The sequence below is a fragment of the Squalius cephalus genome (genome assembly GCF_949319135.1).
Source record: "Squalius cephalus genome assembly, chromosome: 3".
NCBI lineage: Eukaryota > Metazoa > Chordata > Actinopteri > Cypriniformes > Leuciscidae > Squalius > Squalius cephalus.
Window position 1 is genome coordinate 54914344 of NC_137124.1, and position 19292 is coordinate 54933635.

Consider the following 19292-nt stretch of genomic DNA (forward strand, 5'->3'; position numbering starts at 1 on the left):
AGCTGGCAGACCATTTTCATGTATTCTGGAGCTGCCCAGCCATTCAGTCATATTGGCAGGAGGTAATACAATTAATACATTTTATTTTCGGTGATGGAATTGACTGTTCATTTTCTACAATTTACTTGGGCAACTTAGCAACTCATTTGATGGTGAAAGACAAGTACCTTATAAAGGTATTATTAGCAGCCAGCAAGAAAGCTGTAACACGAAAGTGGCTACAATTTGATCCCCCAACAAAGGCTGAATGGCTGGACATTATAACCAGTGTCCAAAACATGGAGAGGATGACTTTTGCTTTAAACCTACAGATGGATAAGTATTTGCAGTATTGGGAAAAATGGATTGTGTTTACGACTTTATAACATTTTTATTGACCAATGTATCATCTGACATATATACTTTCATCAATTTTGTTTCATGTAAGAATGTATGAGTGACCAAACGATTGTTTTGTTTTGTTTAGATGTGATTGTATGTTGGTATGGCTATTTTGTTTTTGTTTTGTTGTTGTTGTCTTTGTTTTGAGCATTTTCAAAAAGGAAAAAGAATAAAAAAAAAAAAAAAAGAATAAAAAAATCATATATTTATTTGACACAGACATGCCGCTTTTTTCTTGGAAAACAGTAGTGCTGACAGTCAACATGCATCTAGATAAAATCATAGCTTTAAAAGTCAAAACATAGGCTTGAGCTACACTAAACAGACTAAGCACCTCTCGGGTTTATGTGGACAGTGCAGAAAGATACAAGCTGTTTTGTGATTCACAGGGTCCCTGATTCACAGTGTAACACCCTGCAATGTCATCAAACACTTGAGTTGCCAAACCAGATTATGCTTTAAGGATATAAAGATTATGGATTAGGATACATATTATAAATTAATATTAGCCTATATAAATATAATACACCTAAGCATTTTTATATAAAATTTTCAATTGCATAATGTCTAATCATGCAATGTCTAACCCCAAATCACCTAAATGTTGTGATAAATAATTTACACTTTTTTAAATAAAAAGAAATGTTTTCATAAACATCATCTCATCTAAAAATGTAAATTCTGTCATCATTTAGGCTACTCAAACCTGTATAGTTTTTTTCTCTGGAACATAAAAGAAGATGCTGAAAAAGTTCCTTTTTTTCCCCCTCCAATGAAAGTCTGTTTTATGAATATGAAATATATATTTTTAAATAACTTCTTTTGTGTTTCACACAGAAAACAGTCATTTGAAATGACATGAGTAAATGATCTGACAGAATTATCAGTTTTGGGTAAACTATCCCTTTAACCGTTTGTAATTCATGGACACGATAATGAGAATGGCTTGTAATGGTCACATCTCGTTTTGTATTCGTGCCTAGCAGTCACTCAAGATTAATAAATCTCGACTCCTTTTCATGTTTATGTCACCCAAGCATTGTGTATTATTGTGTATACTGTCTGTGTGACTTGAAACTCACCCTGTAAAGTCCACTATTGGGCAGCACAGTAGCCATAAAGGGGTGGTATAATGCCCTTTTCACAAGATGTAAAATAAGTCTCTGATGTCCCCAGAGTGTGTATGTGACGTTTTAGCTGAAAATACCCCACAGATATTTTTATATAGCATGTTAAAATTGTTACTTTTTGAGGGTGAGCAAAAAAACGCACCGTTTTTGTGTCTGTCCCTTTAAATGCAAATGAGCTGCTGCTCCCGGCACAGAGGGTGGAGCTTCAACAGCTCATGTCCTTTTACCTCACACAGACACGCACTAAAATTTTGAAAACTTTTAGCCTTTTATGTTCAAACAAATCAGACAAAGAGTCAGACAATGATGGAGAGACTTAAGAAGAAGTGACAACATGTAGAAGCAACAGGACATTTCTGAATGGTTAGTTGATAAATGTATGTAGCTTAAGTGTAGTTATCTTCTAGTCATTGATTAGCATATTCTGTCATGATAATCTATAAATCGCGTTCTGGGGGCGGGGTTTATGTACATTTTAGGGTTAGTGATGTCACTAACCTGGGAGGAATGTCGTGTAGTCCCTACCAGCCATTTGTTGTAGTCCTTAAAGGAATAGTTCACCCAAAAATGAAAATTATGTCATAATTTACTCTCCCTCAAGTTGTTCCAAACCTGTATGACTTTCTTTCTTCTGCTGAACACAAAAGAAGATATTTTGAAGAAAGTCGGTAACCAAATGACTGATGGACCCCATTGACTTCCATAGTAGGAAAAAAAAAAAACTATGGATGTCAATGGGGACCAGTAACTGTTTAATTACCAACCTTCTTTAAAATATCTTCTTTTGTGTTTAGCAGAAGAAAGGAAATCATACAGGTTTGGAACAACTTGAGGGAGAGTAAATTATGACAGAATTTTCATTTTTGGGTGAACTATCCCTTTAAAAAGTGATTTAAAAAAAAAGAAAATATCTCCCTTTGCTTTTAACTTGGAGCATTGTAACTTTGCAGATGTTGTTTATGCTCAAACAGCAACATTGCACACTAACTAAAGTTAGAAAAGTGAAATCATGATCAACCACCCCTTTAATGTTGAGTAGTTTTAGATATCTGAGCTGGCAGGTCTCAGCCAATCAGCACTTAAGAAATCCTCACATTTCAGAATATTCTATGTTAATTGGTTCTTATTTCCCTTGTCGTTCATCACTACATGACATTAACATTAAACGTAACTGCCGTGTCCTGATTCTGAACCCCACGACAGAACAGAAACACATGATAGTAAGTATCTACTCTCAACAACATCCTGTGAGAAACACTGTCAAATGGGATTTTCCACTCCATATGTCATGGTGTAAAATGGTTTAAAGAACATTTCAAACAACTGAAGTCAACAGTCATGACACAAACATCAAACTCAGCTAATGGAGTAAAATCTGGTCCTGACATGAAAACACTTGCACATCCAAACCTTGCCGTGAGGTGTGGTTCTACATTGCGTTGGAGGAAAGACAAAACAATGATTCAGTATCCAAAACTGGAGTCTGACACATTTACACAAACAACTAAAATAAACTCATATCATATTCCACTTTTATTTTCTTGCCCATGCAACACTTGCCACCACAATGCTCATTTATATCAATGCTTGTGATATAAAAAATAGAGCAAGTCCGTTTTTATTTATAAAGTCCATAATTTATTTGGTAAGCAGTTTTGTTACAAGCAGTAGGCTATGATGGATGGATGGATGGATGGATGGATGGATGGATGGATGGATGGATGGATGGATGGATGGATGGATGGATGGATGGATGGATGGATGGATGGATGGATGGATGGATGGATGGATGGATGGATGGATGGATGGATGGATGGATGGATGGATGGATGGATGGATGGATGGAAAGTCTTTCACATTTCAAGCGCTCAAAAAGCTCTGACATTCCTTCATTTGTGCTATCAAAATGATACTCCAGACTTATATTTTTCTTGTTCACTGGAAACTTTAATACATCTTTCTGCCCAGACATTTTTATATAAATCAGAAAGCACAGACAGCCGAACACTGGGAGTCAGCGTCTCTTTGCGTCACCACCACGTTAATATCTAACCTAAAACTGGCTCATCAAACAGGTGTGCAAGGGAAACGTAACACATCCCATCTGTACTAGGCTTTAGAAAAATTCTGATGCCCAAGTTCTGCAATTTGCACTATATCATTTACGTAAAGCAAATATTTTGCTTCACAAAACAAGTACATGTTCTTCCAGAAATCCCAGAGCCATCCCTCAATCGGCCGTCACACTGCTGTCCAAAAAACAAGATATGCAAAGGAATATGCTATCATTTGCATGGTAAAGGGTAAGAAAGATTACCAAATCTGTGATGTCAAAACATCTAAATTCCAGGAAGAGAGCCAGTAGACCCGAGCAGCTGTGGAACTGAAAAATAAATGTTGGGAGCGAAATGTAACTCATAGGGTTTTCCAAAGGGTTGATGTGCCAGAAACGAATACAACAAATAGCAAAATGACATAAGTGTAATTTATATTGGCTGTCTGATTTCAACCTCACCATGGGGTGCTCTGAACAAAGGTGCAAAGCAGTTCAGCATCAAAGATCCTCAAGCTCTTCTTGATGATCATATTATGACTTCTTATTACAACTGGTAATAGCATACAATGAAATATGGTCAACAATGTCAGAGAGTTGGGGTAGAGGTCATCCAATGCAAACTGCTCCAGATATTTCCATGGATCAGGAAACTAGATGTGATCAACCCAAGTTCATCAACAGTTCATCAGTATAACCTTTCACCAGCTTTAACAAGGGACAAAGATGGACGTTTAAAGCAGGCAAATCATTTGACAAATTCAATCATCTTTGTTTTTCAATTTTTAAAGAACATTGAAGACACTTGCATTCCTTTTTTTCTGATCAAGTATATTTTGTCTGAAATGATAAACATCTTAATGGCGAATCCAAATGATCTAGGCCCAAAACCGCAATCTTCTATTGCAAAACAGCCTAGTTGAAGAAACCAAAACAAAGTGTGTGTCACTTCCGTGACAATTCCAATTGATTCCACCATCTTATCTTTCCATGAAGCAATCAGTCCTGATATCAACATCCTACTATCCATAAAATGATAGAGGTGTTAAAATGAGACTAAACTTCAAACATTTAGCCTATTATTGTGGTCTGCCAATTGAGTTTTCCACTGTCCAGTGGCAGCAAAACATTTCCTCTGTTCGTTAAAAGTGTAATTTCCAACCACAAGGCACTCATTTACGCTCGTAATGTAAGCATTGACTTTGCACGTATTTGTGATTTTGCCAGGAATTGACTCTTTCATTTGAAAGGAAATCAAAGCAGGAAGCGGATATCAATAAAAAATGGACATTAAAAAGAAGGACTGTCCCCACAGGACGATGCTTTGGATATGAAGCTTTTAATGATAGTCAGTCATAAAGACATAATTCCCAAACAAAGGACACAAATATTGTGTTTATTATTCAGAAACTGAAGAATAAAATGTTCAGGGCAAACACACAAAATAACAGCATGAACATCAAGGACAACATGCTTCATATTCATTAGAGCAAATCCATTTTCTGCTGACACAACCTGTTATCTGTGCTAACTTCACCTAATGTGGAACTCATTACCAACAGTATTTATACGTGATGTATCGAATATTCACAATATATTAATAACACTGTTTCTGGTCAGTGGCCGATGCCAATACCGATACCGATATCTACAGTTGAGTGTGACCAATATAAATGATCTAAAATGAATGAATGAAAACCACAATATAAAATGTTAGAACATAGGCCTAAATGTTCTGAAACTAAATTAACATTTATTTCAATATTTAGGGAAAACATTAATACGGTATATGTTATAGGGCTGGGCGCTGATGTCTCGCTAGAGATTTTGCTATATCATGTATGTCGTAGTATGTATACGCGTAGCACATCACTTATTGACACTGTACAGTGATGAAACACAAGAATGAGACAATAAAGAGTGGGATATGCTTGATGTTAAAATAACTCTGACTGGCACACAGCCAAAGAGACCGTACAGAAATCTGCCTTTCTCTGAAGGCAATCGCGAAGCGAAGCGCACGCGCAGAAAGCGTGTCTAACGGCGAGAAGGACCTGGCTGCAGCCTGCAGAGGGGGGTGGGTCTACACCTGTCGCTCCACCCCATAATTACTCTGATTGGCTTTTCATATTTTCCATATGCATACATGATAGGAAATGTGTCTGGAGTTGTCTTCACTAAATGCACAGACAATACAACATTAGCCTACATCTCGCAATGGTAAGAGAAATTAAAGGGATATTTCACCGCTGGAAAGATGAATGTGTATTTAAATTGGGTCATTTATGTAGTAGAAATGTGAAATTATTTTAGAAGTTGGTGCCTTCTAGACTGAGAAAAACCAGAAAATGTATTTTTGGCTCATGTGGATGAAAGACAACAACTCCCAGAATGCACTTGCTTCGCTGCCCTACGAGGCCACTCCCAAGCCACGCCTACCGGTTACAGAGGGCAGCATCGGAAGAAATGATACAGCTAAGCTACTAGTTGACTCGAAACTGAAAAGAGTAAGACGGCGTTTTATCGTGAGATCCCCCAATGGGCGGTTTGAAAACATGCGGAACTAGCTCCTCCTACTGGCTGTAGTCTCTCGCCTCTGGCCAAAAAAGCCTCCGATGATGCAAAATGGCGATTTTTACGTCATCTGAGGTTTTATTCCAGACACACATTACAGAAAGCTCTCGTCTCAGGGGGACAAGAGGGAGGGAAGCACGGTCATTCGAAAATACTACCGGGTTTCTACTGATACATAGCTTAATGCTAATCGGTGAAGTATCCCTTTAATTAAGAAATATTTATTTGTGGTGTGCAGTGCACACTTGATCTGAGAATATCACATTACTCCCGGATCTTGGCTCATTTGAGCGGGACTAAATCAAGTGTTTATTGTTTACTTGATTCGCTCTTAACTGCTGCAAGTTTAATATTGTGGATCAGTCAAATTCATAAATGAACCATTTGATGTTATTAGTGAACCAGTTGATTGAAAAATCGGCTCAAAAGATTCGCTCACGAAACGGACATCACTGTCGGGTCTCGGAGAAGATCTTGATTTCTTCACTTTAAAATAATGAGGAACTGCATTTTTTTTCCTGAAATTAAGTGCAGGAAAAAGACTCATATTATGCTTTGCAATGTAGTGAAGAAAAAGAAAGTTCCATAAAAATGTAAATAACATGGCAGACACATTAGCCTACAGTTTCATTTAGTTATCATACAATTGCACCCGACATTGCTTAGCCTATAGAACCAATAACAACTGTAAGTATAAGTGTGTCTTGCCATGTTATTTAAGTTAAAATGATACTGATATCTTTTTCATTCCCTTTCTAATACAATGGTGCTATGAAGTAATCACATTTCATGAATCATTTAATTCATAAGTCAGACCTGATCCTCCAGCTGAGGATAATCAACCAGTACATTTTGTTTAAATGTTGTGGGGTTGTTGGTGCATTAGCCTAAAGACCAGCTTAGCAAAACAATAATTTCAGGAACATTTCGAGATACAGGCTAATCGTTTTTCTGCGCATTATAATGAAGGCTTTTCACTGAACTGTATGCCACTGGAATTACAGAATATTAGAAAATGAAGCATTTAAACAAAAGAAGCATCACGTTGAAAAACTTAACATTTCATCAGAACTTCAATCTTGCTTAATAATGTATAATCACATTCGTGTGGACTATTTTGGAAAGCAGCCTTTAAAACACTAATTATTATATACTACAGCCATCCATTAAAATAAACTGTCAGGAAGAGCCAAGAAAACATTGCTCATCCACTTACTCTAACAGCTAATTTGTTGCAGAACACGAATACATGGACCAACTCATCAGAAACTGAAGTAGTCTCCAACACTGAGGTCCAGATTTGATCACTGCATGCCACTATTCCCAAGGGTTCACAGCCGTCAAGTAAAAAAAAAAGCGATCACACAAACATCTGCAAATGGAAATGCTTGAAAACACCCTGTTTTGTTCATGATATATTTAGTGTTCCACACCAGGTTTTACTTAAATTATGTAATTCGTTTTTTTAGCATCCAAGCACAAATACAGCATCTTGTACAGAGAATAGCCTAAACTGCAAGGCTTTTGAGAGCACTCATTTTACGATGATACGTTAAAAATAAATAAATCATGTTTCTTGGTTTCCCTTTGCCAATGAACATCATGCAGCAGCATCATTAATATCCAGTCACCTATTGTAAGAATAAGCGTTATTGCTTAATGTTTGTTCCCTAAATGCCGCAAGTCACACATTAGACACTAAGACAAATGCCTCAGAACATAACCAAAGACTTTACATATGGGTCAATGACGTGACGGGTCATTTTTTTGTCCAAAGGCCTTAATAATAATAAAAAAACAAATATAACATCCAAAGTATGTAAGGTAGTACAACTTGATCTCTTTTACTGAATCCAAAAGGTTTTAATTATATTTTACTACATATAAAGGTATTTTAAAGATTTTGAAGTGTCAAAAGGTCATTCGGTAAAACCGATATAGTAAATATTTAAATGGAATAATATTGTTTTTAATAACTAAAGGAACTACAATAATACAAATATAAAGCAGATAAGGCTCTTTTTTACATTTCCCCTTTTCTCCTTTCCCTGTGCAATGTTTTACTTGAATAAGTTAGAGTGTTTAGAGTAGTCCAATAAATGATTACATTTATGAGATCAGTGATAATTTTATTTAATATTTCTTCTGTGGTACACACTAGGCTATATACTATCTCAACATCAATGTCAAATCAGTTTTTAACTTTCAAATCAGTGGTTAAACCGAATTACTTTTTTGGTGACAAATTTTTTCTATCTTGTAAAAAATGACAAAAAACAGTGTTAATTGATTGTACAAACCACAAAATCTTATTGTTAACACCTAGGTAAACTAAAAAATGGTTTCAAATATAGTTAGGCTATATCTCCATTCTATTTTTTTACACTTTTAAAAACCTTATTCGTTAATGACCCATATACAAATGAATAGGGGAACGGCTATGAATGGGAGAAAGTGCAACGTGCAATATGGTGGAGCTTTTTGCCATGATTTGAGTGTTTAGAAACAAAATTTATGAGACAACTGTCTCATAAATTTTGTTCTAAGTTAATGATGTTGTCAGAAATCATAAAAGTTAATGCACTGTGAACTAGCATGAACAAACAATGATTATCTTTTATTAGCTAGGCCTAATGTTAACAATGATTAATATACTGTAACAAATGTATTGCTCATTGTTAGTTCATGTTAAATAATACATTAACTAATGTTAATAAATGAGACCTTATTGTGAAGCGTCACTAGCAACCCTATACACTTTTTTTCTTGTTACATTGTTTATGAATAGATTGAGGAATACTAAGAGGGGTTATGTCTAACTTTAAAAAATGAATAATGGTGAGGGTTGTGACATCCCTGGTCGCTAAAGACCCAAAGTCCATTTAAGAGTTAATACACATTTCAAAAGACTTTTTATTAAGCATTTTCTTTAAAAAAAAAAAAAAAAAAGTTGTTTACTATAAATAATTTGCTAGGTTTGTAAATATTTTAAATATCCTGAATAGCCTAAAAAGATGTAAATATAACTTCATAAACCCATTTTTCAGGAAAACGACCAACACAAATGTAATGATCAACGCATCACAGACAACCAAATGTATGAATGAAATATATAGCCTAAATAAAAGCCACATGCATAATATTAACAAACGCATTTTGCAACCTTTTTTGCTGCCAGGTGTGAGTACATTTTTTTAAAGGTCGCACTGGTGCAACCACCACGTTGCCCAGACTGATAAGAGCAGCCAATTCTGTTGTTGAATATTAAAAAATAATAGTAATCAAACGGCAAACGAATCTGTAATGAAGCTGTGTTTCTCATTTGAGATGCGCAGCGCGGACTGTTTATCAGTGTGGACCAATAAAAGCTCACAACAGGTTTCTGAAGAATTCTGTTATAAACCATTTCAGATCAAATAGGCCTAGTGCTGATGTGGAAACCAGGAGAAACATTGTGCCATGAACAAACAAGTTTTAGAAGGCTTTTCAGTCCACAAATCACCAACATGCCCCATAGATTTAATGTAGTAACGCTAATTGTAACCATGGTATTATGGCAGAAATAGTCAAATGTTTTTACATTATTAATTTCAGGGTTTGTACAACCTTTTAAGAGTGAAATTCAAGCACTTTTCAAGGACTTCCAAGTGCTTCATACTTTTTCCAGAACTTCAAGCTCTAAATATTATCAAATACATTTTTTTTTTTTTAAATATTCACTGCGCCTAGACAAGACCACAACGCATGATGTAGTCAGCCGGATCCGGGCCTTATCCAGATCAGATGGAGGACCTGCGCCTAGACACGACCACAACGCATGATGTAGTCAGCCGGATCCGGGCCATATCCAGATCAGATGGAGGACCTGCGTCTAGACACGACCACAACGCATGATGTAGTCAGCCGGATCCGGGCCGGATCCAGATCAGATGGAGGACCTGCGTCTAGACACGACCACAACGCATGATGTAGTCAGCCGGATCCGGGCCTTATCCAGATCAGATGGAGGACCTGCGCCTAGACACGACCACAACGCATGATGTAGTCAGCCGGATCCGGGCCATATCCAGATCAGATGGAGGACCTGCGTCTAGACACGACCACAACGCATGATGTAGTCAGCCGGATCCGGGCCGGATCCAGATCAGATGGAGGACCTGCGCCTAGACACGACCACAACGCATGATGTAGTCAGCCGGATCCAGACCGTATCCAGATCAGATGGAGGACCTGCGCCTAGACACGACCACAACGCATGATGTAGTCAGCCGGATCCAGACCGTATCCAGATCAGATGGAGGACCTGCGCCTAGACACGACCACAACGCATGATACAGTCAGCCGGATCCAGACCGTATCCAGATCAGATGGAGGACCTGCGCCTAGACACGACCACAACGCATGATACAGTCAGCCGGATCCAGATCAGATGGAGGACCTGCACCTAGACACGACCACAACGCATGATACAGTCAGCCGGATCCAGACCGTATCCAGATCAGATGGAGGACCTGGAGGAGAACTGGCCCCCCAACTGAGCCTGGTTTTTCACAAGGTTTTTTTCTCCATTCTGCCCCTGATGGAGATTTGGTTCCTTGCCACTGTCGGCTTTTTCGCCTTTTTTTCACGTTTGTTGCCATTGGCTTTGGCTTGCTTAGTTGAGGACATTAAATGTAACATTTAATTGAATATTCAACAATAATATTGATCTGCCTGCATTGATACCATTATATGAGAATTGAACTGAGCTGGACGATGACATCACGGTTTTCTCCAAAGCGGCTATAAATTAACTAAATTAATAACTTATTTACAACAAAATTAAACATCACTGAACTTACTTAAGCTGGACTGTGACGCTATTTTCTTCTGGAAGCAAACTTTGTTGCATTTTCCTGTTATCTCTGTAAAGCTGCTTTGAAACAATCTGTATTGTAAAAAGCATTACATAAATGTGACTTGACTTAGCCTAATAATAATAGTGAATTTTCTCAACTTCTCAACTCTAGCTCAGGTCTTTACTGTCAAATGTGCATTTCCAAGAAATAAGCATGTAATATTATTAGTTACTGCACGTTAATGCAAAACAAGTAGGCTAATTTTATGATTAAATTAACTTTATATTTAAAAATCCCCCCAGCATTACCAAGGTAGCCACCATCTGTAGAACTTAGGCGTCTGGACTGGAGCCCTGTACATTCACTTCAATACCATTACAAAGAAGTCTCCCTGAGCAGTTATTTTAGAAAAGTGCTCTGAGAAACATTTTAGGACAAATTAGGAATGTTCAATGCCGTCTCACTTATTATATTTATCTAAAGGAGGATAAAAATTCCAGCCACACTTTTTTGTGAGGATGATGCCTGAATTCACACAACCCCCCACAGACGCCAAAAACACTCAGAGTTCCCCAGCACAACACAGCCATTTATGCACTGGAAATCTGTGTGAGCCTAAAACGGAGGACACTGCTTACCTATTCATATGCCACAAGTGACAGAGACGATTCAGAAAGAGCAGCCCTTAAACTCTGAAGCCTGGAGGAAAGCCAGCTTATCTGATGCCCTCTTAGAGGCAAGTCAATGTCTTTGAGCAACTGAAAGAAAGGCTTCACTCATTTGAACTCTATGGATGCTTATAATTGCTGAGAAAGACACAGTAGCATCACCAAGACTCCTACAAAACATAAACAGTTGTCCGTTCAGAGAAGACACAGGCTAGAATCACAAGAAGGACTGTGGAAATGTCTGGAGTCCGGCTCACAATTAAAGAATTAAATGATTTTTCTACTGAAACACAGAAAACCGAAGCTCTGAGTCTGACCCAACACATGATGTATGGACAAACACGGAAGTGCAGATGATAGAGCAAAACAACACACCGGTCACGAATTATACGTCTAAAACGAGGATTTTTAAAGAGAAATGTCGGAGGAGTTTGAGTTTGTTGCCCAGGCCTGTTTGTTTGATGCGTATACTCTCACCTAAGCTTACACTAGAATAATTTTTATATAGAATAATAACTTCACACACACATACAAAAAAACTCCTACATTCTACGTCATGCGTAGGGCCAGAGGTCACTCTTCCGCCAGAACTAGACTTGCGTTAGCCGTTACCGGAAGCCAGTGATTTTATAGTTTATAAAAGTTATAAATATAAATATTTTTCGTACAAAAACGCATCACTTCGCTTCAGAAGGCCTTTATTTCCATACTAGAGCCGTATGGATTACTTTTATGATGGATGGATGTGCTTTTTTGGGCTTCAAAATCTACCATTCACTCCCATTATTAAGCTTGGAAGAGCCAGGATATATTTTTTAATAAAACTCTGATTGTGTTTGGCTGAAGGAAGAAAGTCATATAGAATTTGCTTGAGGGTGAGGAAATTATGGGATAATTTTCATTTTTGGGTGAACTAACCCTGGGCCTTTAATCAATGTTGGGAATGAAAAGAAGTGGAAGAATCTGTTATTTCCTTCACTGCACGTAGCCTATTTCTTGTGACAGTTAAAGGGCTACATGAGTCAGTGTAGTATGGGATAGTGAAGAACATCACTTTACACCATCGTTTGTGTGCGGACGTGCTGCTTGCTTCAACCTTTAGATATGTAAACATGATCATGTGCTATAACTGAAAGCACCTGTAGACTCATTCCACACGATTACGCACAGCTCGAGACACGTAAAGTCCTGTTTCCTCTGCATCCGCTTTCCACAACACAGGAAGAGCTCTCCGGCGGATCCCTATGAACACACACAAACAGGTCCGCTCTCTACTGACCCAAACCTCAGGGCCAAATGTGGAAATCAATGCGACATAGAGCGCTTAAATTGCCATTTAGAGATCAATGCCTGCGGCTTGAAAACACATAGTAACAAGTGACCGCATGAGTCATCGCGCGCGCGCTTTATTTTCACTGTTTACATGTACACGCGACAAATACAGTAGGTGTGTGTGCTGAGATTTACTGACAAAAACACTCATATATCAAATAAAAACACATTATACAGTATGTTATCGTAAAAACATTTGCTTTAGCGGTGTTGTACATATACATATTAAAACAAAACGACCACACCATCATCAAAAAACAGCTTTAAACCTCCCATTTAGACAAGCACATACTGCGTAATTCATAAACACAAACAAGAATAATCAGTGTTGCTCCCTGATAAAAAACCGATACGGAATTCCTATTGACACCACGTCAAAGAAAGTGAAATCCATCCATTAATCTCTTGAACCACAGCAGCAGCACTATTTGTAGCTAACGGCCTAAATAAATCACAACACTCCTCCAAACACACACCACCACTTACCAGCCTTCTCCTGGTCGTATCCCACCACTGTGAAATAATCAGCAAGTCTAGCCATGGTTTCCTCTTTTGGCGAAATTCTGCAACACAATTCAGCATTTTTCTTTCTTCAAAAGCACAGCCATGTTTGACACAGAGAGAGCCAGTGCGCCTGCGTGGACTGGCGGTTGGCCGTGCATGGGCGTGGGTCCTGCGCGTGCATTCACTGACACTGGCGATACATAACATTACACTCATATATTGAAAGGGATTTCTTAAGACTCGAATAATGTCGAGTAATGTTATACTGCTGCAAAATGAATTCGTGTGTGTTTGTTTGTTTAACTTCTCTTACGTAGACTATGCAAAAGTTGGTAATTCGCATGTTTCAACAATTTTATTTTGTTTTTATGATGCCACAACCATGTAAATGTTTCAAAATAATCCTAGGCTAATATGTCATAATGATTAACCTTTGAACACAGATCGTCACTGCTTTTCAGTTTTGTTTTGTTATTATTTCTTTCTTTTTCATGTAGCCTAAAGTTGGGAGATGATCGACAAAAGTGAGAGTGATTGTAAGTTTGTAAAGTTACATACGTAATTTTACTTTACGACAAAGTCCCTATACTGGAATGTATATCAGCTGGTTATGCTGGTTTTGGAACATGGTTTCGAGTTGTGGTATACCAGCTCTAACCAGCAACCAGATCAATCTTAGACTCACCAGTCCAAATGATCCATATTCTTTTGGACCAGCTAATGACCACAAATTACTCACATAGTAAGTAACCATATGAAAATATCCAGACCAAATTACATGGCTCATATTAGTTAATATAAACAATGTTCATAACCCATGATATGGTATTTATTAGATCCTTGCAATAGGATATATATATAGAAGTATTTATTTTTTAAATTGTCCATACGTGCATTTTGTTGTTCAAGTATGTTCTTTATTCCCATTAAGATTAAAGCAGTTTACAATGGCACTGAATGATTACCATATTCACATACTATGGTATTTACCAAGGTGCTTCCAAGAATGGCATGGTAAATTTTTGCTAGTAGCTATGACATTTCTCAAGGAATGTTGTCGTTTTCAAATGACTTTTTTCATCTCTTTACTCATCCTATGATCACCCCAAAACAACAAAAGTATGAAATTGCTCAATGACATCAGGGTGTTCACAGTGACTCATTGTAGCATACCTGAACATGTGACGCACAGGTAGATCTATACCTCTCACCTGCCTCTCATCATACATGATCAAATATCAGCAATTTGTGTGATGGCTATGACATGTTGGTTTAACAAACAATATTCACCATATATGGACTGAGAGGCAAACAACTGGATGGTGTCAGTGTGTGGATATTGTGCAATCTTTGACTTCCCATATAAGGATACATCAGGACTGCACAGTAATTAACATGAACTGGTTACATTTATATGAAATAAATGTTGGTGGTTCAATTAAAAAAAATTTTTTTTTTTTTTGAAATGATGGACTTTATTAGGCTACCAGATAAATTTAGTTTTGATTTTGATCTAATTTGATCTAGTCTAAAGTATAAAAAAAAAAACATTTATAACTAGGTGAAGGTCATGCATTCTCCCCAAAATGTAAACGTACCGTTATCTGTGTTTACATATCCAGGAATAAACCGATCAGTTTTACCTCTTGCATAGAAAATCTGACTCAAAGGTACTTCAGTATTCCTATCAACTGTGTTTAATTTCTAAATGACTTTAAATATCAGCTTAATAAGTATACGCTTAATGGTCCTTTCTGACACTGTCATGAGCATTTTTATTTGATCTTTGTGTACTATGTTAAAAGTAAATCGCTTCATTACATAATTAATTATATTATATACTTTTGTGTCAGTTAAAATTAGTCAAATCAAGCCAAAATTAATTACATTCCATTATTTTTTATGCAGCATATTAATTTTATGTCAAACAAGTTTTGTGTGTGAAACAAGAAGCTGATTTCACATTTGTTCTGTCTTTTTAGGGACACTCGTATCATAGTTGTACCCCCAAACAACGCCCAAAATCATGAGCAATGTTACTGGTAAAAGAATTCCAAAGAATTCCCCAGATTGGCGGTTGCCTATTCTTCCCAGAAACACTGATAAAGTCATTTCAGCAATCACCCATCAATATCCTGAGTTTCGTTTTCATCTCTTTCATGCTGTAATTGAGGTGGTTACCCTGAGCTACAGAGAGGAAGTGCTGGGATGAGAGAGTGTGTGAGACGCGAGCCCCTCCCACCCTCCAGTATAAATGCACTAACTCCTGCTGAGGAGAGTCAGACTATTAGCAGAGTATCAGCGCTGCACCAGCAAGTCAAACGCCTCTGGATTACTTTCTACACGGACTTCTGAAGCCAGCCGAGAGTACTTCAACACAGGTATGCATATGTGTTTCTGTCTTTTCTTTTGAGGTCAAGGATTTCTGTACAGTTATATGAGAAAGTGAGCCTCAGTTTTGCATCTATAAGCCAGGAAAGTAGCTTCTGTCTGTTAGGCAAAAAATCTAATTTGAAGGGAATTTGAGTGACTTTTTAAAAAATGAATTATTGGGTGCTGATGGAGTTGGAGACACCCTGCTTTGTAAAACTCCACTGTTTTGTACATCACTGTCCCTTTTGCAGCTCATCAGGGACCTTACGCATAGTTGCAAGTTTACTTATTCATAGAAAGTGCGACCTCAGCTTGACATTGTAAATAAATGCACAATGAGTGTAAATAGATTGGATTTTGGACTCTTGTGCAAGCGTGAGCAAAGCATGGTTGGCACAGAGTAGGGGAGTTGCATGCAGGTGATTGGAGGTTTCAGTTGCTTTCTGTCAAACTGGATATCTAACAGATGATTCATATGCTTTTTCCTTCAAGATTTCAGCCACGATGCAACTGATTCTGCAGTCAATCTTCTGCTGCTGCCTGCTGGCCACCGTTGCACCCAGTGTGGACAGTGCAAAACACGACCTGAAAAGAAGGTGAGCTGATGTGATTTGATTTGGGTTTTTTAGTCATGTTCGGCATTGGTTGAAAAGTTTCTAATGAAAATGGCTCCTCTTCTTGATTCTTAGTGTCCGGCTGCAGAGATCAAAAAGGGATTTGAGCCTTGCTGCACTGAGGACTTTAGACAACAGCCAGTTTGTCAGAGAGGACGATGTCAAAGACAACTTAAAGCCACATTCCAGGTAAGAAAAAAGGCATTGCCTACCAAAAAGTTATGTGTGGTGGATTCACATGATGGAGTCAACCAAGTAACGTCAAAAACTAAGGCTGTATGCCAAATTAAATTGCTCAGGAACACCGGGCATGGCATTAACGTCCTCTTCCCCTGTTTGTCTTGACAGCACTGGCATCAGCATGAGGACAAAACGCTCCAAGAACTCCATCAACCAGTCCAGAAGAGCGGGCTGCTCGCTTGGCACCTGCACGGTGCATGTTCTGGCACACCGTATCCATGACCTCAACAACAAGCTCAAGATCGGGAATGCACCCGCGGACAAGATCAATCCCTTCGGGTACGGCCGGCGGCGAAGGTCCGTTCCAGAGAAAGTAATGACTCTGAGACAGGAGGGCAAAGGGCTGAGGACGGCGTGGAGAAGCTCAAACTCTCAGTCACGCCTGCACAGGTTAGAAGCGCTACTCAGACGGACGTGAGCGCACAGAGCGGGAGCTCTCCGGGACGCGGCGACAGAGGCTCGCTGGCCAAATGATCAAATTCTACAAATGCCTCAGACTCCTGCCAAGAGTTCTCTAGCGCATTCTTTTCCAAGCACAGGGGCTGGAAGAGCAATCTTGTCTCCTGAAGTCTGTCGTCGGAGGAGAAAACGTCTAAGAGAAGCGCAGAAACAACAGCAGCTGTTCATCAAGCACCGTGAAAAAAAAAAATTAGGGGAGATGCCGATGGGGCTGCTGAATAAGTGTGCCTTGGATATCATTGCACTGAAGTGGACTGGCCTCAGGGAAAAGCAGAACCTCCTCTCCTGGGACAAATGGACTGCCCTCCTGGTGAACCAGTCGGTGGGATTACAGCCCCGAGTTTAGCTATGTCTATCCAGTGACTGTGTCAGAAAAGTCTTTGGACTTCAAGCCAATTCAACAGGGAAAGATTCATGATTCTAGAAAGGAATACACAGAGAGAAAGAGACTTTTTTAAATGCCAATGAAGGTGTTTCTAATTTGGAATCACATTTTTGGACACTGTAAGCAAGATGAATGCCTTTGATTATGTGGATTGTCTGTGCCAGTCCACAAGGATTGTATTCAAACTTACTTGAACACTGTTATTGTTATAATTTGTATAGAGATATGTGCAATCTATTTCTTTTTTTTTTATCGCAAGTATATGTATATTTGAAAAAAAAATGGTCAAAGATATCACTATTTAATAGTTTTATATTACTTTATACTACTTACAGAGATAGAGCTATTTTTGTACAGGGAAAAAAAATAAGGGCATTGAAGGTAGCGTTATTATATATATATATATATATATTATTCATTCATGTCAAGGATGTCTCAAGCTGTTGTAATAGGATAACTTTTTATGCAATTATATATTTGTAAATTGAATCTATTTTATTTGTGTGTGTGTGTGTGTGTGTGTGTGTGTGTGTGTGTGTGTGTGTGTGTGTGTGTGTGTGAAATGAATTAATGTTGTCATTCAATAAACTTTTGCATACAGTTAAAGCTGATGTCCTCTGGCACTCGTCTGTTTATTTCACAGGAAGTGAAGGTAGTAAAAGGAAATTGTCTCTCCATTGTTCCCCATCTGGAATGCCAGGTGTACAGATGATCAGCACCTGGTCTGGGTTATTACATGTTGACCTGGTTTCACAGACAGGGCTTAGATTAAGCCAGGATTAGGCCTGAGTTCAATTAGGACATTTAAGTAGCTTTTATAAACATGCCATAGAAAAGAAACATTACTGGTGTGTATCTTGAGACAAAACAATGGCATTTAAGATATGGCATTGCAAGTTGCTTTCAGTTAAAACAGCTCAAACATGCATTTTAGTCTGAGACATTTTGTCTGCGAAACCAGGGGGTTAAAGGCCCTGGAGGGCAAACGGGGTACCAAGTGCATTCCTTCTTTCCGTTTTCCATGCCTCATCTCAAGTTATCTGTAATTGAAGGAGCTATGGGCCAGGACTGTGTTTAATGGGAGCTCTGCAGGGGACAGGTTTGTGGGATGTAGAGCAGAGGTGAGAGGCGCTCCATAGGACATTCCACTTAAACACATAATTTCCATTCCTGTCTTAATGAGATGGAACTTCCGAAATACACTTTTTACTGTTGCACCCATGTAGCCTTAATATAAAACCACCATATGATGCTAATCACAAATGAATACAGTGTCAGGAAAACATTAAGTTTTCATTTAAGAACTATCCACTGAATTCAGGATGAAAAGGCAGATGTTTCAGCTGTAGCCTTCCGTTGTTAAACTGTTCCCCCAAAGCTGGGTTGTTTACCTTTAAGTCAATTTATTGTGGTAGTCAGTAAGCCTGGAAAATCTGACACTTTCTGATGCCAAAAATCTTAAATCAACACAGCCAACATTCACAACAGCAACTTCTAGAGTCAAAAACAGCAACTTTTTATAACGAGTTTATGTTTCAGTGTTCATCTCAATAAGTTAGGCACTCTGACTAACTTTTGTGGTTTCTAAAATATTTGAAAAGCCCAACTGAAACATATACTTATTGTTGAAATTGTTCGTTTGACTAAAGCCTTTTTCAAGGGGGTCCGACACTCCCAACCATAACTCTCATCTTGCAGCTGAAAATAATGTATTAAATCATTATCTAATTTTAATGCTACA

General features: G+C 38.2%; 2 protein-coding genes across 4 annotated transcripts in view; one reads left to right on the forward strand and one right to left on the reverse strand.

Moving 5' to 3' along the window:
• Nucleotides 1–13614, reverse strand: part of sbf2 (SET binding factor 2) — a 133488-nt gene extending 119874 nt beyond the window's left edge. For all 3 annotated transcript variants that reach the window (XM_079865292.1, XM_079865291.1, XM_079865290.1), the window contains exon 1: nucleotides 13463–13614. In XM_079865292.1, the coding sequence (XP_079721418.1) occupies nucleotides 13463–13517 (55 nt within the window). In that variant the 5' untranslated portion in view covers nucleotides 13518–13614. The remainder of the gene's footprint in view (nucleotides 1–13462) is intronic.
• Nucleotides 13615–15650: 2036 nt separating this feature from the next.
• adma (adrenomedullin a) lies at nucleotides 15651–18161 on the forward strand. Its single transcript, XM_079865511.1, has 4 exons — nucleotides 15651–15861; nucleotides 16346–16449; nucleotides 16543–16656; nucleotides 16816–18161. The coding sequence occupies exons 2-4, from the start codon at nucleotides 16358–16360 to the stop codon at nucleotides 17123–17125; spliced, it is 516 nt and encodes a 171-aa protein (XP_079721637.1). The 5' UTR covers nucleotides 15651–15861; nucleotides 16346–16357; the 3' UTR covers nucleotides 17126–18161.
• Nucleotides 18162–19292: the final 1131 nt, after the last annotated feature.

Excerpts from the sequence above, each read along its gene's own strand:
- adma (XM_079865511.1), top strand. The coding sequence starts at position 16,358 with ATGCAACTGATTCTGCAGTCAATCTTCTGCTGCTGCCTGCTGGCCACC. Across the intron at positions 16,450-16,542 it reads AAACACGACCTGAAAAGAAG|TGTCCGGCTGCAGAGATCAA; the intron begins GTGAGCTGATGT and ends CTTGATTCTTAG. Across the intron at positions 16,657-16,815 it reads AACTTAAAGCCACATTCCAG|CACTGGCATCAGCATGAGGA; the intron begins GTAAGAAAAAAG and ends TTGTCTTGACAG.